This window comes from Oncorhynchus masou, chromosome 21 (genome assembly GCF_036934945.1).
Source record: "Oncorhynchus masou masou isolate Uvic2021 chromosome 21, UVic_Omas_1.1, whole genome shotgun sequence".
Lineage (NCBI taxonomy): Eukaryota > Metazoa > Chordata > Actinopteri > Salmoniformes > Salmonidae > Oncorhynchus > Oncorhynchus masou.
The window spans coordinates 6,143,638-6,166,021 of NC_088232.1; the positions used below are offsets into that span (position 1 = coordinate 6,143,638).

General features: G+C 42.5%; 1 protein-coding gene across 6 annotated transcripts; it reads left to right on the top strand.

The window, feature by feature from the left end:
* Positions 1-1,133: 1,133 nt before the first annotated feature.
* On the top strand, positions 1,134-20,182 carry LOC135507624 (myoneurin-like). Of its 6 annotated transcripts, none has more exons than XM_064927187.1 (7): positions 1,134-1,591; positions 2,006-2,136; positions 2,356-2,541; positions 9,007-9,118; positions 9,347-9,475; positions 16,493-19,382; positions 19,520-20,182. In XM_064927187.1, exons 1-5 carry the CDS (start codon positions 1,324-1,326, stop codon positions 9,397-9,399), a joined length of 750 nt encoding a protein of 249 aa, XP_064783259.1. In that variant the 5' UTR covers positions 1,134-1,323; the 3' UTR covers positions 9,400-9,475; positions 16,493-19,382; positions 19,520-20,182. The 6 variants fall into 6 exon arrangements, with proteins under 6 accessions (XP_064783259.1, XP_064783258.1, XP_064783257.1 ...); XM_064927186.1 differs by having other exon boundaries at positions 16,493-16,917; positions 19,071-20,182; XM_064927185.1 differs by having other exon boundaries at positions 16,493-20,182.
* The last annotated feature ends 2,202 nt before the right edge of the window (positions 20,183-22,384 follow it).

Consider the following 22,384-nt stretch of genomic DNA (forward strand, 5'->3'; position numbering starts at 1 on the left):
ATATGCACACAAAGCTTATTTCTCTCACATTTTGTGCAGAAATGTGTTTACATCCCTGATAGTGAGCATTTTAGCCTTTGTCAAGATGATCCATCCACCTGACAGATGTGACATATCAACAAGCTGATTAAACAACATGATCATTACAAGTGCACCTTGTGCAGGGGAAATAAAAGGCCACTAAAATGTGCAGCTTTGTCACAACACAATGCCACAGATGTCTCAAGTTGAGTGAGTGTGCAATTCATGATGGCTGCAGGAATGTCCACCAGAGCTGTTGCCAGAGAATCCAATATTAATTTTTCTACAATGTCATTCGAACTGGTGAACTGTTACATCAAAATCATTGAAATTGTCACATGTTGCGTTTATATATTTGTTCAGTATAGTTTGTTGATTAAGAGGACATAAGTATGTTAAAAATTACCAACCAAGCATATCCAAAATGTTTATTGTTAATGAAATGATTGTAAAAATAATACAGGATATGAGTAAAGTAAGCAATTTATCATAGGAGTAATGGAGTACCCTACAGCTGTCCTCGAATCAGGGGCGTGGTCACCTTAAGCCCTGCCTCGCTGTGTCTATCTTTGTGAATGCGGAATTTGTCTGCTGTAGCGCCAATGAGAATGAGAAGAAAATATGGGCAAAGACGAAGAGGTGTCAATGTGAAGAAAGAAGGGGCTTTGCAAGGGAACGTACCCTTGCCGCATTCATACCATATTTTAGCAATACAGTGCGAGGAGGTGTGGTATATGGCCAAAAAACCACGGCTAACGGCTGTTCTTACGCACAACGCAACGCGGAGTGCCTGGATACAGCCCTGAGCTGTGGTGTATTGGCCATATGCCACACACCCCGAGGTGCCTTATTGCTATTATAAACGGGTTACCAACGTCATTAGAGCAGTCAAAATAAATGATATCCGTGGTATATCACGGCTTTCAGTTAATCAGCATTCAGGGCTCGAACTACCCAGTTTATAATGCAAATTAGAGCCCTGAATGTGTAATGTAATAAGCAATAACGTAATACAAATTACAAATTACGCATATCTTTAAATATAATACCAGTTTTCATTTAGCCACATCCTTTGAGCTATGACGCACACCAATAAGATCCGTTCTCTTCAGTGTAAACGGAAGTGAACATTGACCAAGAACCACTTTAGCGTTTTTAATTGTTGTTATTTAGACGTTTATTGACATACTGAACCAAAACAATTACTCATAACAGCATCACATACTTACCCCAGGTAGCGTTTAATTTGCGTTGGAGACTGGACTTTGTTAATCGATGTTATCTAGGTAAAGCTAGCTAACAATGGCTAACTGTATGGTTTTTCACGCTCAAATAGCCTCCATCATGGAGGTACTAGCGAATGCAGCCGTGGCAGAGATCTGTAAACTCGTAGACGACGACTATGCAGTGTTTCGTTTGGAAATGTCTCAAACCCAGAAAGAAAACAGGGGATTACGGAGGAAGTTACAGCTATTCGAACTGAAGGTGGCACGGGAGCGCGCAGAGCGCGTCCTTGCCAGTCGTCCCAGTAGTGTCAAGATCCTCGACCGATACAAAGGAATCGCAAGAGGTACATTTTGCAGAAGGCCGAGGGTGCGTGACATGTGGTCCTGTTCGCCTCTGCGCATGTGTGACTTTAGATGTTTAACCACATTATGGTTAACCTGAATTGGGTCTTGGTCGGTTATTGATACCTTGCTAAACTTATTCCTCTGATTACTTAGCTTGCACAAAGACACAATATCATAATTTATAACCATATTTTTTATTTACTGGATTTCCTATTATTTCCTCAATTAAAACAATGTGACACATGGAACATAATCAAGCAATCTATAAATATTATATCAAGAACTTACGGGAAGGGTTAGCTTAGATCCTTGCCAATTCTAGACAGTGGCAAAATTGTATTGGTGAACAATATAGCGTTGAGCATTGACAGTAGCTAACCTAACCACCTCTTTTCTCCCAATCACTCTCTCAGGTGAAGGACATTTCACTGGAGGCCACAGAAGCTTCGTGAAACCAGTGGGACACAATACATGGAGAGATGACCAACCAATAACTATTGATGAGGGAAGTGGAACCTCAACCCAGCGCGTTATCGTGATAGAGGTTTGCGTAATAGTGTTGCATAAAAAAACTAGTCACTTTGTAAATAAAATCTGGCCTGTTTTTTTCAGAAAGGCTCCCCTCAGCTATTCACTTGCTTACATGTAAATCCTAATTTGTTTGCCATATTGGAGCTTGTCGCGACTTCACTACGACATTGTTATCCAATTCTACTCATTTCTATTCATTCTACTCCAGTAATAACCTCTCTTCTTGTGCCAGTCTGCAGAAGCTGCAGGTCCAGGAGGATTGTCTCTGGTGAAACAAGAGAGGACTGAAGAAGAGGACCCACGACACAGCAGAAGCACCCCTACTGGTGTAACGTCTGGAGTGGCGTCCCCTGTAGCCACGGAAGACCTATCCACCGCTGCTACGACCCAGCCCAGGACACGATGCAGCATCACGGAGGTCAGTGGAACGCTGAACGCCGTACTCAAGTCAGACACCGATACTTCAACTGTAACACAAATGCTTTTACAAGACGGATCATCTGACCACAGGTCAGACACAGAGGGACTGGGGCCGGGGAGACTGGGCTGTACTGCTGCTACCGGCTCAGAGTATTTACTTTACGGTAATCGAAGCCCAAGGATGGTTCATTCCCATCGGGACTCCGGTGACGCGTTAGAGACTGGCAATGATCCGTCTTGTTCTTACACTACAGAGATGGACCCTGGCAACATGCCCTTGGGTTTAGAGGCACAGACTGCTCTGACTAGAGGGGACTGGAACCGGTACAGTAGTAGTGTATACTCTGAAGGGTGCCTAGATAAGAAAGGGGAGGTTAAAGTGGTAGATGATGGGACTGTGAAAGTGGAGGCCGACGCTCCTCCCACATGGAATGCAGATAGTCACCTAGGAGACAGACAATCACAGGGCAGAGATTTTTTAGATTACAGCGAAAACTTAGAGACAAATCCAAATTTCACAACCAACTCCCCTTTACACACGCTCAGAGATCGCGACCCAGCGTCCAAGTCATTGGGGCCTTCTGATTCACATGGCCATGTCCTTTTCGATCAGGTATTGAACTCAAACGACAGGGCTCGAGGCCAGGTTCAAGAATGGGGAGCCACATCTGGCAGTAGTAAAGAGAAACGATTCTTCTGCATGTTCTGTAACAAAGGCTTCAGCTGCCCCCAGAAGGTGGAGATCCATCAGAGGGTCCACACAGGGGTGAAACCCTTCAGCTGTACCCAGTGTCACATGCGCTTCGCCCAGGCTGGTGACCTGAAGAGGCACCATAGGGTCCACACAGGGGTAAAACCTTTCAGCTGTACCCAGTGTCACATGCGTTTTGCCCAGGCTGGTGACCTGAAGAGGCACCAGAGGGTCCACACAGGGGAGAAACCGTTCGGCTGTCACCTGTGCCGTGCTAGTTTCTCCCACTCATCCAGCCTGAAGAGGCACCAGAGGGTCCACACAGGGGAGAAGCATACAGCTGCCCCCAGGTCGAGAAGAGGTTCTCCCACCAGCACCAGCTGAAGATGCACCTGAAGGTCCACACGGGAGAGAGGCCATTCGCCTGTACGCACTGCAGGAAGAGGTTCTCAGAGAGCCCATTCAATGCGTTGGTGGTTTGAATAAAAAAATATCAAACATTTGGAGGGGGCATTGAGATCACTAAAACCAAATGGGAACTGTGTAGGAATGATAATGGAGCTAAATTTATGGTCTCCTCACTCATGTCCAGCTTGCAAAAAAGGCATCGAAATGAAATCTAGACAGTTTTTGAGCATCAATTTATTTAATTTTAAAAGGGAAAAAATGGCAAATTCAAAAATGTCCTGATCCACTGTTTGACTGTCTGTCAAAGGGAGAGAGAGCTAGAGCCAGAGCTACATCACTATAGCTACTGATGCATGCATGTTATTGAAATGTGATTAATGCTCACTGTCCAATTTTTCATTGGGGTAGATCAAATGTGTTATTATTACATGTATTATAAGCCTACATTTACAAAATGATGCAGGGGATTTTGTTTGTAAGCCAGGGCCAAATTGCCTTCCTCAAGCGAGAAAGATAATGTGGTAATGCAGGCTAATTTTATGCAATGGAAAAGCATTCTAATAGCCGTGCATCAAATAACCTACTCCTTGAAAGTCATGTATTGATTATACACTGAGTTTACAAAACATTGGAGACACCTGCTCTTTCCATGACATAGACTGACCAGATGAAAGCTATGATCCCTTATTGATGTTACTTGTTAAATACACTTCAATCAGTGTCGATGAAGGGGAGGAGAAGGATTTTTAAGCCTTGAGACAATTGAGACATGGATTGTGTGTGTGCCATTCAGAGGGTGAATGGGCAATACAAACAATGTAGATGCCTTTGAATGGGGTTTGGTAGTAGGTGCCATTAGCAGCAGTTTGGGTCAAGAACTGCAACACTGCTAGGATTTTCACACTCAACAGTTTCTCGTGTGCATCAAGAATGGTCCGCCACACAACTGTGGGAAACATTGGAGTCAACATGGGCCAGCATCCCTGTGGAACGCTTTCGACACCTTGTAGAGTCCATGCTCTGACGAATTGAGGCTGTTCTGAGGGCAAAAGGTGGGGGTGCAACTCAATGTTAGGAAGGTTTTCTTAATGTGTTGTCCACTCAGTATACAGTATATAGCATACTTGATGAATGATGATCACTGCAATCAACAGCTGCAGTGTTGCTCATTGGATTACCCCATATCATGAAATAGGCTATTTGAAAGTACACATGGAATTATTTTTATTTGGATGGATGGTTGGCATTACAAAGGTAAGCAGATATTTTCTTATCTAAAATGTGGGTGAAACTTTTCTTCTGTATACATTTGTCAAGCTCGTTATGTGTTGTTTCGCGCACAGGACCCTCGTCTGAATGGGCTTGTGCTTGGTAAAAACCTTAGACTATTTACGCAATAAGACCTGAGGTGTGGTATATGGCCAATATACCACGGCTAAGGGCTGTTCTCTGCACGACGCAACGCTGAGTGCCTGGACACAGCCCTTAGCCGTAGTATATTGGCCATATACCACAAATCCCAAGGTGCCTTATTGCTATTATAAACTGGTTACCAATGTAATTAGAGCAGTAAAAATAAATGTTTTGTCATACCCATGGTATACGGTCTAATATACCACAGCTGTCAGCCAAATCAGCATTCAGGGCTCGAACCACCCAGTTTATAATGTACAATATATTCCAACAAAATACACCAACAACATCAGTTAGGAGATAAAGGTTGTGAGCACAGTGTTTCTGATTAGATCAACAATTATATTCTAATGTACAGTGCCTTCGGAAAGTATTCAGACCCCTTGACTTTTTCCACATTTTGTTAATCCATTTTAGAATAAGGCTGAAGTAAGTAAAAAACACTCTTCTACAATGTACACACAAACCCCCATAATGACAAAGCAAACACAGCTAATTATATTTTGAAAATGTATTAAAAAATATATATATACATAAGTATTCAGACCCTTAGCTATGAGACTCAAAATTGAGCTCAGGTGCATCCTGTTTCCATTGATCATCCTTGAGATGTTTCTACAACAGGATTGGAGTCCACCTGTGGTAAATTCAATTGATTGGACATGATTAGGATAGGCACACAACTGCCTATATCAGGTCTCACAGTTGACAGTGCATGTCAGAGCAAAAACCAAGCCACGAGGTCGAAGGAATTGTCCGTAGAGCCCAGAGACATTGTGTCGAGGCACAGATCTGGGGAAGGGTACCAAAACATTTCTGCAGCATTGAAGGTCCCAAGAACACAGCGGCCTCCATAATTCTTAAATGGAAGGAGTTTGGAACCACCAAGACTCTTCCTAGAGCTGGCCGCCCGGCCAAACTGAGCAATCGAGGGAGAAGGGCCTTGGTCAGGAAGGTGACCAAGAACCCGATGGTCACTCTGACAGAGCTCTGGAGTTCCTCTGTGGAGATGGGAGAACCTTCCCGAAGGAAAACCAGCACTCCACCAATCAAGCCTTTCTGGTAGAGTGGACAGACAGAAGCCACTCCTCAGTAAAAGCCTACTTTGAGTTTGCCAAAAGACACCTGAAGACTCTCGGACCATGAGGAAAAAGATTCTCTGGTCTGATGAAACCAAGATTGAACTCTTTGGCCTGAATACCAAGCGTCACACCTGGAGGAAACTTGGCACCATCCCTACGGTGAAGCATGGTGGTGGCAGAATCATGCTGTGCGGATGGTTTTTTTAGCAGCGGAGACTGGGAGACTAGTCAGTATCGAGGCAAAGATGAACGGAGCAAAGTACAGAGAGATCCTTGATGAAAACCTGCTCCAGAGTTCTCAGGACTTCAGACTGGGGTGAAGGTTCACCTCCCAACAGGACAACAACCCTAAGCACACAGCCAAGACAACGCATGAGTGGCTTCAGGTCAAGTCTCTGAATGTCCTTGAGCGGCCCGGCCAGAGCCCGGACTTGAACCCAATCGAACATCTCTGGACAGACCTGAAAATAGCTGTGCAGCAAAGCTCCCCATCCAACCTGACAGTGCTTGAGAGGATCTGCAGAGAAGAATGGGAGAAACTCCCCAAATAAAGGTGTGCCAAGCTTGTAGCGTCATACCCAAGAACACTCGAGGCTGTAATTGCTGCCAAAGGTGCTTAAACAATGTACTGAGTAAAGGGTCTGCATATTTATGTAAATGTGATAAGTTTGACATTTTTTATAAATGTTCAAAAATATTTAATCCATTTTAGAATAAGGCTGTAACTAACAAAATGTGGAAAAAGTCAAGGGGTCTGAATAAGTTCCGAATGCACTGTATTTGTGTGGCTACGATGTAATCTTTAGAGCACAGCATTTTCTGCTTGGTTTCCCGAAAAATGCATTGAAAGACATTGAATAGGCTACTACCGAGGTCTGATGATGCTTCTAACAATATAGTAAACGTCTGATGTCGGCTATTTTGAACACTACCGGTGTGTTTGAGTTGTCCCCTCTCAGAAAAGGTAAAATTGCAACCCACAGCCCAAATTTATCACATAAAAGTTATGGCATTTCTCAATCGTTTGGGCTTTCTGAATTTAGTATGCTTGCTGATAACGTTTATTATTATCGTAGATTTGCTTTTATTCTACAAAGCTCTATCTTAAGTTACCTTAACCTGGTAACATAACTCTTGCTCTACCTCTGCCTCTCGCTCCCTGAATGAGAAAGGTGTACACTTTGACAGTCCAACAATGAGTCAGAAAGGTTTAAGGTTAAGACACATTTTCTAAATGTGCTGTTATTCCCCTTTAAGAGTAGCCCCCGACCTCTGTGAAGATTGAATGTGGCCTGTGGGGCAAAATGAGTTTGACTATAGGCTATATGATGTTCACAAATGCCTATTTCATTACATATTTTTATCCCAAGACACTTATAATGAGAAAATGTATGCAGTTTATCAAGTTCATGATGATTTTTTTGTTGAGGTATGTGTGGTTTTCATATGGTGTATTTAACATTTGTTTATGTTTAATAAACACAAAATTAGACTTTTCATTCTAAGACTAATTGAGACTCTTTAGTATACGTCACATCAAGGCTCGTGTCCACAAAGCATATCAGAAAAGGTCCTAGGAATCCTGAGAAAAAAAACCCTCCCAGCTCAGAGTAGGTTTTAGGATGATGTTAAGACACTGCTCAGACAAACTCTGAGCCAGGAGTAAAATCAACTCATAAAAGTTTATATTAGCTGATAATCAAGACAGTTTGAGATACCGCAAAGGGAAGACAGTGACGACGACGCTCATTGAAATTGTTGCAAATGATTAGTTAATTATGTTGCGATGGTAAAACGTTTGATTGAATTTTCACCTGACACGATCACTTTGCCTTCTCTTAATTATCGCCTAATATGTTGGCATGCATAACCTTTTCATTTTTATTATATTCTTGTTGTTGTCAACATTACCATTATATCAACACACTCATCACTCCTGTTTGACAATTGTAAATTGCTTTGGCACATTTGGAATCAAGTCACTTGCCGATAATGTTGTATACAATGTTGCCTACAACATCTACAGTGCCTTGCGAAAGTATTCGGCCCCCTTGAGATTCGCGACCTTTTCCCACATTTCAGGCTTCAAACATAAAGATATAAAACTGTATTTATTTGTGAAGAATCAACAACAAGTGGGACACAATCATGAAGTGGAATGACATTTATTGGTTATTTCAAACCTTTTTAACAAATCAAAAACTCAAAAATTGGGCGTGCAAAATTATTCAGCCCCCTTAAGTTAATACTTATTATTTATTATGTGAAATATGCCTAATTTGAATTCATTGTCAAAGGTGCAAGGTATACTGTTGCATGTAGGTCTAGATTATTTATGGACTGATCACATGGCAGTATCAAAACATTATTTCAACAACTCCAAAGTAATTGCATGTGGCGTAGGAACCACTGACTCGCTGCATTGTTCTATTTCCAAGATACCTGCTGGTAACTCTTAACTGGTTAGGACAGCTCAAGAGGACTCCTAAATATCTGTCAACGAGGTGTGACTCTTATGACTAAAGAGGCTTCATGCATAGCTTTTATTTTTACCCATTAGAGTAGGAGTAAACTCCCACTGGGCACAGAAGTCTATTCCATGTTGGTTCAAACGTGGAAACAACGTTGATTCAACCAGTGTGCCCAGTGGGATGTCTCTATTCTCAACCCATTCTGCATACACCTAACAGCACTTTATTACCAATCACTTAATTATAAATAAATGTACATAGTGTAAAGTAAACAAATCAACTAACATGTTTGCAATCTCTCATTACCCAATCAGAAAATGCTCCATAGCATAACCCTACAGCAGAGTGCTCATTTAGATATCTTAATCCAAGATTCTCTCACTCTTTATCTCTTACAGTCAGTAGACATAGAAAATGGGAAGCCTGATCTGCTGCGAGTCAAAGTGGAGAAAATAGAAGATGGACCAGAGAGCACTGACCTGCGGAGTGGATTAAAGATGGGAGTGCAAGGTAAGGGAGAAATACATATAGCCTACATACAGTAATAGATCTTCAATGGGAATAGTGATGCACCTGGCTATAGTTTGTCTTAATTCATAAAATTAAATCAATACAACTTATGTTGCCACAAAAACACACATTATAATGTATGAACTTGACCAGGTAATTGACAAAAAAACAACTGTAGAGTTTTCTCTGCCATGTTTGTAATGTCTATTTTGTAACTTCTTCATGCAGGTGGTTGGCTGGAGGCTAACAGAGGAAACTGGGCAGCCATCTTTGATTCCTAGACCCAGACTGATGCAGTCAAGTGCCCAGGGGACAACATCACTGAGCAGGCAATGCACCAGAGGTGACATAGTGGAGGTCAGTGGATGGGACAAAGTCCTGGGGGACGAGGCGTAGATTTGGTTGACGGGGAGGTGTCCGTATGCAGGGGGAGAGAACGGACACTGACTCGACTAGCGATGCTCCGTCCTGCTCTTATAGTTGTGATTCAGAGTGACTGATGGCGCCTCAGGTTAACCCCCCAACAGGTGCTGCCTTCAGCCTGCCTTCTATAGGATATATCAACTGGAACATGGACCCTGCGACAACACAGACACTCCCTGGCCTTCGTCCTCATCACAACCTCCTTATGTTAAACCAGACCTCAGAAAATGTTGGTGTCTCATTACTAAATGGCTGCACAAGCTCATTGACAAATGAGAGTAGTAGAGATGGAAATCAGTAACGTTGGAAGCGCTTCAGTTTTCCCAAACAGATGGAGATCTACCAGAGGATGCACACGGCGGAGAAACTCTTCAGCTGCCACCTGTGACGGGCCAGTTTCTCCCACCCGTCCAACCTGAAGAGGCACCAGAGGGTCCACACAGGAGAAACCCTACAGCTGCCCCCAATGTGAAAAGAGGTTCTGAGAAAGGAGCTACCTCAGGATACACCAGCAGAAAATGCACACAGCCCATGTATAGAGTATAGTGACATGTAATGTAGTACTAGTTAGTTTGTAGTTAATTCTGTTGATTTTGGCTGTACAGGGAACTTCAACTGGATGAAGTGAACTGAGGAAATAATTAGTATGAGGCAGAGTAGATATGGTGATGGTTGGTTTGGTGGTGCCTGTAAAAATGCTGTCAGTGCTGGAAAAAGTACCCATAGGTCATACTTTAGTAAAAGTAAAGATACCTTAATAGAAAATGACTCAAGTAAAAGTCACCCAGTAAAATACTACTTGAGTAAAAGTATAAAGGTATTTGGTTTTAAATACACTTAAGTATCAAAAGTAAATGTACAGGGCCTCCTGAGTGGTGCAACGATCTAAGGCACTGCATCGCCGTGCGAGAGGCGTCACTACAAACCCGGGTTCGAACCCAGGCTGTATCACAACCGGCCGTGATCGGGAGTCCCATAGGGCAGCGCATAATTGGCCCAGCGGGTCATGTTTCAGAGGACGCATGACTGGACCTTCGTCTCCCAAGCCTGTTGGGGAGTTGCAGCAATGAGATAAGATCCAAATTGTGCATTTATGCTTAGTGTGTCCACAAGATCAGAGGTAGTAGGGATGACCAGGGATGTTCTCTTGATAAGTGCGTGAGGAACATTTTCCTGTCCTTCTAATCATTCAAAATGTAATGAGTACTTTTGGGTGTCAGGGAAAATGTATGGAGTAAAAAGTACATTATTTTCTTGAGGAACGTAGTGAAGTAAAAGTTGTCCAAAATATGAATAGTAAAGTATAGATGCCCCAAAAAACGACTTCAAATACTTTAAAGTATTTTTACTTAAGTACTTTAGACCACTGACTGGTGTTTTATAGTGAGATAAGGATAGTGCCTTAATTCATGTTTACTTGACATGAAGTAGTGAAGATGTGTGTAATGTTGACCCTTTTCCAAACTATTCTAAAATTCATTGTATCAAAGCTAGGGTACCTGATTTACAGAAAAGTTATTATTTTTGTCACGTATAGTTTTGTGAAATAAAAGTACTGTACTTCAAAGTCCCTTATATGAGTGTATGGCCCTTTTGTTGAAATTAAATACAAAATTGACTTTTTGGGGGGCTGTATAATTTGTTACCCTTTTCTCAGTCAGCTCCTAGTGTCCAGAGACTTTAATGCAGGGAATCTTAAATCCATTTTACCTCATTTCTATCAGCATATTAAATGTACAACTAGAGGGAAAACAACTCTAGACCACCTTTACCCCACACACAGAGATTCATACAAAGCTCTCCCTCACCCTCCATTTGACAAATCTAAACATAATTATTTCCTCCTGATTCCTGCTTACAAGTAAAAATTAAAGCAGGAAGCACCAGTGACTCGATCAATAAAAAAAGTTGTCAGATAAAGCAGATGCTAAGCTACTGGACTGTTTTGCTAGCACAGATTGGAATATGTTCAAGGATTCTTCCGATAGACTTGACGACTACGCCACATCAGTCACTGGCTTCATCAATAAGTGCATCGATGATGTCGTCCCCACAGTGACTGTACATACCCCAACCAGAAACCATGGATTACAGGCAACATCTGCACTGAGCTAAAGGAGTGGGAATCTAATCCGGAAGCTTATAAGAAATCCTGGTATGCCCTCTGACAAACCATCAAACAGGCAAAGCGTCTATACAGGACTAAGATTGAATCATACTACGGATGTGGCAGGACTTGCAAAATACTACAGACTACAAATAGAAGCACAGTCGAGAGCTGCCCAGTGCACAAGCCTACCAGACAAGCTAAATTACTTCTATGCTCGATAAGAGGCAAGTAACACTGAAACATGCATGAGAGCATCAGCTGTTCCAGACGACTGTGTGATCACAGTCTGCCGAGGATTCAACAGTGGTCTGATCACCAACAACAACAAAACAGCATATAGGGACGAGGTCAGAGACCTGGCCGTGTGTTGCCTGGATAACAACCTCTCCCTTAATGTGATCAAGACAAAGAAGATGATTGTTGACTACAGGAAAAGGAGGACTGAGCACACCCCCGTTCTCATCGACTGGGCTGTAGTGGAGCAGGTTGAGAATTTCAAGTTCCTTGGTGTCCACATCACCAACAAACTAACATGGTCCAAGCACACCAAGACAGTCGTGAAGAGGGCACAACAAAACCTATTCCCCCTCAGGAGACTGAAAATATTTGGTATGGGTCCTCAGGTCCTCAAAAGGTTCTACAGCTGCACACAAACAAAGATATAAAACTGTATTTTTTGTGAAGAATCAACAACAAGTGGGACACAATCATGAAGTGGAACGACATTTATTGGATATTGAAAACTTTTTTAACAAATCAAAAACTGAAAAATTGGGCGTGCTAAATTATTCAGCCCCTTTACTTTCAGTGCAGCAAACTCTCTCCAGAAGTTCAGTGAGGATCTCTGAATGATCCAATGTTGACCTAAATGACTAATGATGATAAATACAATCCACCTGTGTGTAATCAAGTCTCCGTATAAATGCACCTGCACTATAATAGTCTCAGAGGTCCGTTAAAAGCGCAGAGAGCATCATGAAGAACAAGGAATACACAAGGCAGGTCCGAGATACAGTTGTGAAGAAGTTTAAAGCCGGATTTGGATACAAAAAGATTTCCCAAGCTTTAAACATCCCAAGGAGCACTGTGCAAGCGATAATATTGAAATGGAAGGAGTATCAGACCACTGCAAATCTACCAAGACCTGGCCGCCCCTCTAAACTTTCAGCTCATACAAGGAGAAGACTGATCAGAGATGCAGCCAAGAGGCCCATGATCACTCTGGATGAACTGCAGAGATATACAGCTGAGGTGGGAGACTCTGTCCATAGGACAACAATCAGTCGTATATTGCACAAATCTGGCCTTTATGGAAGAGTGGCAAGAAGAAAGCCATTTCTTAAAGATATCCATAAAAAGTGTAGGTTAAAGTTTGCCACAAGCCACCTGGGAGACACACCAAACATGTGGAAGAAGGTGCTCTGGTCAGATGAAACCAAAATTGAACTTTTTGGCAACAATGCAAACTGTTATGTTTGGCGTAAAAGCAACACAGCTCATCACCCTGACCACACCATCCCCACTGTCAAACATGGTGGTGGCAGCATCATGGTTTGGGCCTGCTTTTCTTCAGCAGGGACAGGGAAGATGGTTAAAATTGATGGGAAGATGGATGGAGCCAAATACAGGACCATTCTGGAAGAAAACCTGATGGAGTCTGCAAAAGACCTGAGACTGGGACGGAGATTTGTCTTCCAACAAGACAATGATCCAAAACATAAAGCAAAATCTACAATGGAATGGTTCAAAAATAAACATATCCAGGTGTTAGAATGGCCAAGTCAAAGTCCAGACCTGAATCCAATCGAGAATCTGTGGAAAGAACTGAAAACTGCTGTTCACAAATGCTCTCCATCCAACCTCACTGAGCTCGAGCTGTTTTGCAAGGAGGAATGGGAAAAAATGTCAGTCTCTCGATGTGCAAAACTGATAGAGACATACCCCAAGCGACTTACAGCTGTAATCGCAGCAAAAGGTGGCACTACAAAGTATTAACTTAAGGGGGCTGAATAATTTTGCACGCCCAATTTTTCAGTTTTTAATTTGTTAAAAAAGTTTGAAATATCCAATAAATGTCGTTCCACTTCATGATTGTGTCCCACTTGTTGATTCTTCACAAAAAAATACAGTTTTATATCTTTATGTTTGAAGCCTGAAATGCGGCAAAAGGTCGCAAAGTTCAAGGGGGCCAAATACTTTCGCAAGGCACTGTACTTAGGTTGGAGTCATTAAAACTAGTTTTTCAACCACTCCACAAACTATAGTTTTGGCAAGTCGGTTAGGACATTTACTTGGTGCATGACACAAGTCATTTTTCCAACAATTGTTTACAGACAGATTATTTCACTTATAATTCACTGTATCACAATTCCAGTGGGTCAGAAGTTTACATACACTAAGTTGACTGTGCCTTTAAACAGCTTGGGAAATTCCCGAAAAATGATTTCATGGCTTTAGAAGCTTTTGTTAGGCTAATTGATGTCAATTTGAGGTGTACCTGTGGATGTATTTCAGGGCCTACCTTCAAACACAGTGCCTCTTTGCTTGACATCATGGGAAAATCAAAAGAAATCAAACAAGACCTCAGAAAAAAATTGTAGACCTCCACAAGTCTGGTTTATCATTGGGATGCCATTTTTAAATGCCTGAAGGTACCACGTTCATCTGTACAAACAATAGTACACTAGTATAAACACCATAGGACCACGCAGCCGCCATATCACTCAGGAAGGAGACACATTCCGCCTCCTAGAGATGAACGTACTTTCGTGTGAAAAGTGCAAATCAATCCCAGAACAACAGCAAAGGATCTTGTGAAAATCCTGGAGGAAACAGGTGCAAAAATATCTATATCCACAGTAAAACAAGTCCTATATCGACATACCTGAAAGGCCGCTCAGCAAGGAAGAAGCCACTGCTCTAAAACCACCATAAAAAAGCCAGACTACGGATTGCAACTGCACATGGTACTTTTTGGAGAAATGTCCTCTGGTCTGATGAAACAAAAATAGAACTGTTTGGCCATAATGACCATCGTTATGTTTGGAGGAAAAAGGGAGAGGCTTGCAGGCCGAAGAACACCATCCCAACTGTGAAGCACGGGGGTGGCAGCAGCATGTTGTGGGGGTGCTTTGCTGCAGGAGGGGCTGGTGCACTTCACAAAATAGAAAGCATCATGAGAAAGGAAAAGTACGTGGATATATTGAGGCAACATCTCAAGACACCAGTCAGGAAGTTAAAGCTTGGTCGCAAATGGGTCTTTCAAATGGACATTGACCCCAAGCACACTTCCAAATTTGTGGAAAAATGGCTTAAGGACAACAAAGTCAAGGTATTGGAGTGGCCATCACAAAGCCCTGACCTCAATCCTATAGAAAATGTGTGGGCAGACCTGACAAAATGTGTGATGAAGGAGGAAATATGAATTTTCACAAAGTCTGCTGCCTCAGTTTGTATGATGGCAATTTGCATGTACTCCAGAATGTTATGAAGAGTGATCAGATAAATTGCGCAGTCCCTCTTTTCCATGCAAATGAACTGAATCCCCAAAAACCATTTCCACTGCATTTCAGCCCTGCCACAAAAGGACCAGCTGACATCATGTCAGGGTTTCTATCGTTAACACAGGTGTGAGTGTTGACGAGGACAAGGCTGAAGATCACTCTGTCATGCTGATTGAGTTCGAATAACAGACTGGAAGCTTCGAAAGGAGGGTAGTGCTTGGAATCATTGTTCTTCCTCTGTCAACCATGGTTACCGGCAAGGAAACACGTGCCGTCATCATTGCTTTGCACAAAAAGGGCGTCACAGGCAAGGATATTGCTGCCAGTAAGATTGCACCTGAATCAACCATTTATCGGATCATCAAGAACTTCAAGGAGAGTGGTTCAATTGTTGTGAAGGCGGCTTCAGGGCGCCCAAGAAAGTCCACCAAGCGCCAGGACCGTCTCCTAATTTTGATTCAGCTGCAGGATCGGGGCACCACCAGTACAGAGCTTGCTCAGGAATGGCAGCAGGCAGGTGTGAGTGCATCTGCACGCACAGTGAGACGAAGACTTTTGGAAGGTGGCCTGGTGTCAAGAATGGCAGCAAAGAAGCCATTTCTCTCCAGGAAAAACATCAGGGACAGACTGATATTCTGCAAAAGGTACAGGGATTGGAATGCTGAGGACTGGGGTAAAGTCATTTTCTCTGATGAATCCCCTTTCCGATTGTTTGGGGCATCTGGAAAAAAGCTTGTCTGGAGAAGACAAGGTGAGCGCTACCATCAGTCCTGTGTCACGCCAACAGTAAAGCATCCTGAGACCATTCATGTGTGGGGTTGCTTCTCAGCCAAGGGAATGGGCTCACTCACAATTTTGTCTAAGAACACAGCCATGAATAAAGAATGGTACTATTATTTTGACATTTCACATTCACATTCTTAAAATAAAGAGGTGATCCTGACTGACCTAAAACAGGATTATTTTTACTAGGATTAAATGTCAGGAATTGTGAAAAACTGAGTTTAAATGTATTTGGCTTAGGTGTATGTAAACTTCCGACTTCAACTGTGGCCTCGCTATTGTTAGTTTACTGCTGCTCTTTAATTATTTATTACTTTTATTTATTTTTAAAGTATTTTTCTTAACTGTGTTGTTGGTTAAGGGTTTGTAAGTAAGCATTTCACTGTAAGGTCAACACCTGTTGTATACACTCCATATTGTTAGGTATTTGAATTAAAGGGTTAGAGATGGGCTTGACTGTGGTTAACATTTTATAATATATCACGTTTCTGTGTGTACAGCAAAGAGGTTCTTATATAACCCCTTCATACTTTTCTGTTCAATTTGTGTTTACAGTCTGCAGTCCATGAGGACCTGCTGATATCCGGTGTTGCTGGTGGGAGAGAGTGGACCTCTGAAGCAGCTGGTCACAAACCCTGGCCCTTGGTCAGAACCAGTCACTTCCTTCCCGAACCAGAACCAGGACCGAACCACGAGGGACAGTGCAGGGACGGAGCAGGGCCTGGGGATAATAGAGATAGACCATCCTGTTTCCATGATACAAACATCACAGTATCCATGATCAGGATGGGTGTTCACCACGAGAGGTACCTAGCCTATAACACAGCACACAATCCCAACAACACCCAAACAATGGCTCGAGGTCAAGGAGGGAGCTTAAAGACTAACCACCTCAGGGCGGTGACTCCTGCTTCTGCCTCGTCTGGTGTCATTGAGTCACAACGTGGGAGGCCGAGCATTAGGACGGGCGCCAAAAAGCAGTAAGTACACCTGCCCAACGTGTAGCAAGGGCTTCGCTTAGGTGAACTACACTACATGACCAAAAGTATGTGGACACCTGCCAGTCGAACATCTCATTCCAAGATAATTTAATATGGAGTTGGTCCCCCCTTTGCTACTACAACAGTCTCTACTCTTCTGGGAAGGCTTTCCACTAGATGTTGGAACATTGCTGCGGGGACTTGTTTCCATTCAGCCACAAGGCCATTAGTGAAGTCGGGCACTGATGTTGGGCAATTAGGCCTGGCTCGCAGTCGGCGTTCCAATTCATCCCAAAGGTGTTAGATGGGATTGAGGTCAGGGCTCTGTGCAGGCCAGTCAAGTTCTTCCACACCGATCTTGACAAACCATTTCTGTATGGACCTTGCTTTGTGCACGGGGGCATTGTCATGCTGAAACAAGAAAAGGCCTTCCCCAAACTGTTGCCACAAAGTTTGAAACAGAGAATCATCTAGAATGTCATTGTATGCTGTAGCGTTAAGAATTCCCTTCACTGGAACTAAGGGGCCTAGCCCGAACCCTGAAAAACAGCCCTAGACCATTACCGAGTCAATGTGCAGGGGTACAGGTTAGTAGAGGTAATTTGTACATGTCTGTAGGGGTAAAGTGACTATGCATAGATAACAAATGTAAATAGTCCAGGTGGCCATTTAATTAATTGTTCAGCAGTCTTATGGCTTGGGGGTAGAAGCTGTTAAGGAGCCTTATGTAGTGTATTTACTGAACAAAAATAGAAAATCCAAGAATTTCAACAATTTTACTGAGTTACAGTTCATAAGGAAATGTAAATAAATAAATGACGCCCTCATCTATGGATTTCACATGACTGGACAGGGGCGCAGCCATCGATGGGCCTGGGACATTATAGGCCCACCCATTTGGAAGCCAGTAGTGATGGGTCGTTCACGAACGAGTCAGCTCTAAGAGCCGGATCTTGTAGGTGAACGTTGGGAGCCGTCTCGCATATCAGAAGAGCCTAATGTATTTCTAAAAAAATAAAAAAAAATAAAGATATGAATAATCAAAATAATTAAATTAATAGAATTAACTAATTCAAAGAACGAAAAAATAAATAAAATAATTTAGGCCTAAATGCTTAAGCGCACACAGGTTCGTTCTGACTGTCTGCTCAGACTAACAGCCTCACTTGTTGTTCCTGTCAATCAATGAACCAATGAACCAAAGATGCGTGAGGGAGGGCCAAGACAACTCACTCACAGTCACACACTTAGCAGCCGAGGAGAGAGAGGAAGGACAGCTGTGAAAACAACAGCTGGAAAATGAGTCGGAAGTACAGTAGCATTTGGATGCATTTTAATAATGTAGACCATGTTAGAGCACAATGTTGAATTTGCCAAAACAAAATCTCATATAAAGCCGGTTCTACGCACAACCTACACCGGCATATGCGAACTGTGTACCCAACTGTGAAGATAGCTGTAGTGGAGCTTCGAGAAACTAACGGAAACTAGTGATAGTGGTGGAGCCAGCACCTCCACACGTGGAGATGTATTCACTCGTGGAGATGTATCCACTCAGTCAAGTAGGCCAACTCCACGACCCACAGCAATGGACTCTTCTATAAACCAGTTTATACCAAAGTCTATGTCTGTAGCAAAACAAGGCCAAATTTATATTGCATTGGCTAAAATGATTGCCACCAATTTCCAGCCATTTTTGATCGTGGAGGACAGAGGTTATAGAAATTATAGCAATAGTCTAAATCAAATGTACACAATTCCAAGCAGAAATAACCCTTTCAAAATCACTTATTCTACAACTGTACTAGAGCACAAATGCATCAGTGCGGGAAAGAGTCCAAAAGCTACTGCAGTTTGCCTTAACACTGACTGTTGAACACCAGGGGTAACCCCTTATTAAATGTCGGTTACATGTCACTTCATTGAAGATTTCTCGATGTCTAGCTGTCTTCTGGACTGCTTTGAGTTCAGTGACAGACACACCTCAGAGAACTTGGCAGAGGAACTGTTGATAGTGGCCAGAGAATGGCAAGTAGATGGAAAAGTGGTCTGTTGTGTTAGCGACAATGCAGCTAACATAACCAAAGCCATGAAAATGTTTAAATGTACCTATCATCCATGTCTTGCCCACACAATCAACATGATTGTAACAGATGCTCTGAAGGTGACAAAGCCCACTGTGGACAAAGTGAAAGCAGCTGTGGAATACTTCCACAGGAGCACAGCAGGTGCTGAAAAACTAAAGTCTACACAACACCAGATGAGCTGAGGCCTAAACAAGACTGCACTACAAGGTGTAATTTAACATTTTAGATGTTGAAGCGGTTTCTTGAGTCAAAGGATGCCATCATCACTACCCTGGCCATTGTCAATGCACCTGTTGATGCTCTGACCTAAGAGAAATGGGAGGTGGTGGAGGTGGTGTGCAGAGTACTGGAACCCTTTGAGCAGGTCACTGTGGAGAGGTACAGTAAGCAGTTATTACATTATTTAATCCAGTATTATATATGTATATGAGCAGTAGATAAGAATGTAGTGTCAGTACACAAAACATGAACCTAAACTAATAAGTTACTGTTCTCTCTTTTCAACTATGTGACAGCCTCAAAAATGATACTCCTGTATAAGAGTCTGCAGCGAATCACAGCCAGCCACCAGAGAGAAGCAAATGTAACCACAGGACATGAGTTGGATACCCTGTGTTCATCAATGGACCGAAAGTTCCACAGAATGGAATATAATCACGTGCTATCAGAAACCGCTGCACTTGACCCCAGGTTTAAGAAGTTAGCCTTCAGTGATACAAGAGCAATTGATGAGGCTCTTCAAAAAATAGCCTCAGCAGCAGGGAGGGACAGCCCCAGCAATCAGCTGGCTCCGGCACCAGGAAGAAAAGGGAGCAGAAGCACCAGCAGTAGTGCCACAAACGTCTGCTGTTTGACGAGAGAGCAACTGGGGATGCAGCATGAAGGAATCCCTTAGCAGATGCCATAATGGAGATCCAATCCTATTTCAGAGGAGCCCCTCTCTCAAAATCAAAATATGGTCAGCATTGCTGTGTGCTGCTGGTTATAACATGGCAATAAAGAGAGAAAATAGGGACCAGTTTAATGTTTTAAATGGAATGCTGCAGTTTTGCACATTATTTATTTTTCTTTGATATGGTGCAATATTCTATTATGTTGTTCAGACTGTATTCATTTTGAATTGTTACATTTATATGCACTTTGTTTATATACATTAAAATAGTTGTACTTTAAATGCACATGGGTAATAGCATCCTTTTTTACATTAATTTCAATTTGTGGGATGCTGCAGTTTTGCATATTGTAATTTATTTTTCTTTGATATGGTGCAGTATTCTATTGTGCTGTTCAGATTGTATAATTTTGAATGGTTAGATTTATATGCACTTTATTAATATACATAAAAAGTTATACTTTAAATGCAAATGTTTAATAGCATTCTTTTTCATAATAAACCAATGCATTTTTAAATACATTTTGGTAAAGGTAGAGTATGATTTCATTTAATAGTTTAATTAGAGTTGTTTTACACCAATCATTGTCAAACTATCACAAACTGTTTGACTTGAAAAAATACAAAACCTATATACAGTGGGGAGAACAAGTATTTGATAACCTGCAAAATCGGCAGTGTTTCCTACTTACAAAGCATGCAGAGGTCTGTAATTTTTTATCATAGGTACACTTCAACTGTGAGAGACGGAATCTAAAACAAAAATTCTGAAAATCACATTGTATGATTTTTAAGTAATTAATTTGCATTTTATAGCATGACATAAGTATTTGATACATCAGAAAATAATAACTTAATATTTGGTACAGAAACCTTTGTTTGCAGTTACAGAGATCATATGTTTCCTGTAGTTCTTGACCAGGTTTGCACCCACTGCAGCAGGGATTTTGGCCCACTCCTCCATACAGACCTTCTCCAGATCCTTCAGGTTTCGGGGCTGTCGCTGGGCAATACGGACTATCAGCTCCCTCCAAAGATTTTCTATTGGGCTCAGGTCTGGAGACTGGCTAGGCCACTCCAGGACCTTGAGAGCTTCTTACGGAGCCACTCATCATCCAGATGGTCATTGGCAAACTTCAGACGGGCCTGGACATGCGCTGGCTTGAGCAGGGGGAACTTGCGTGCGCTGCAGGATTTTAATCCATGACGGCGTAGTGTGTTACTAACGGTTTTCTTTGAGACTGTGGTCCCAGCTCTCTTCAGGTCATTGACCAGGTCATGCCGTGTAGTTCTGGGCTGATCCCTCACCTTCCTCATGATCATTGATGCCCCATGAGGTGAGATCTTGCATGGAGCCCCAGACCGAGGGTGATTGACTGTCATCTTGAACTTCTTCCATTTTCTAATAATTGCGCCAACAGTTGTTGCCTTCTCACCAAGCTGCTTGCCTATTGTCCTGTAGCCCATCCCAGCCTTGTGCAGGACTACAATTAAACACTGATGTCCTTACACAGCTCTCTGGTCTTGGCCATTGTGGAGAGGTTGGAGTCTGTTTGACTGAGTGTGTGGACAGGTGTCTTTTATACAGATAACGAGTTCAAACAGGTGCAGTTAACACAGGTAATGAGTGGAGAACAGGAGGGATTCTTAAAGAAAAACTAACAGGTCTGTGAGAGCCGGAATTCTTACTGGTTGGTAGGTGATCAAATACTTATGTCATGCAATAAAATGCAAATTAATTACTTCAAAATCATACAATGTGATTTTCTGAACTTTTGTTTTAGATTCCGTCTCTCACAGTTGAAGTGTACCTATGATAAAAATTACAGACCTCTACATGCTTTGTAAGTAGGAAAACCTGCAAAATCGGCAGTGTATCAAATACTTGTTCTCCCCACTGTATATATATATATATATATATATATATTTTTTTTTTTAAAGAGCCGTTTGGGAGCCAAAAGAGCGGTCTCTTTTTGGTGAGCTGAGCCGAATGAGCCGGCTCACTGGAAAGAGCTGGAATGCCCATCACTAGAAGCCAGGCCCATCCACTGGGGAGCCAGACCCAACCAATCCAAAGGAGTTTTCCCCCAAAAAAGGGCTTTATTACAGACAGAAATAATTCTCAGTTTCATCAGCTGTCCGGTGGCTGGTCTCAGAAGATCCCGCAGGTGAAGAAGCCGGATGTGGAGGTTCTGGGCTGGCGTGGTTACACGTGGTCTGCGGTTGTGAGGCCGGTTAGACGTACTGCCATATTCTCTAAAACGACGTTGGAGGCGGCTTATGGTAGAGAAATTAACATTAAATTATCTGGCAACAACTCTGGTGGACATTCCTGCAGTCAGCATGCCAATTGCACACTCCGTCAAAACTTGAGACATCTGTGGCATTGTGTTGTGTGACAAAACTGCACATTTTATTATGGCCTTTTATTGTCCCTAGCACAAGGTGCACCTGTGTAGTGATCATGCTGTTTAATCAGCTTCTTGAT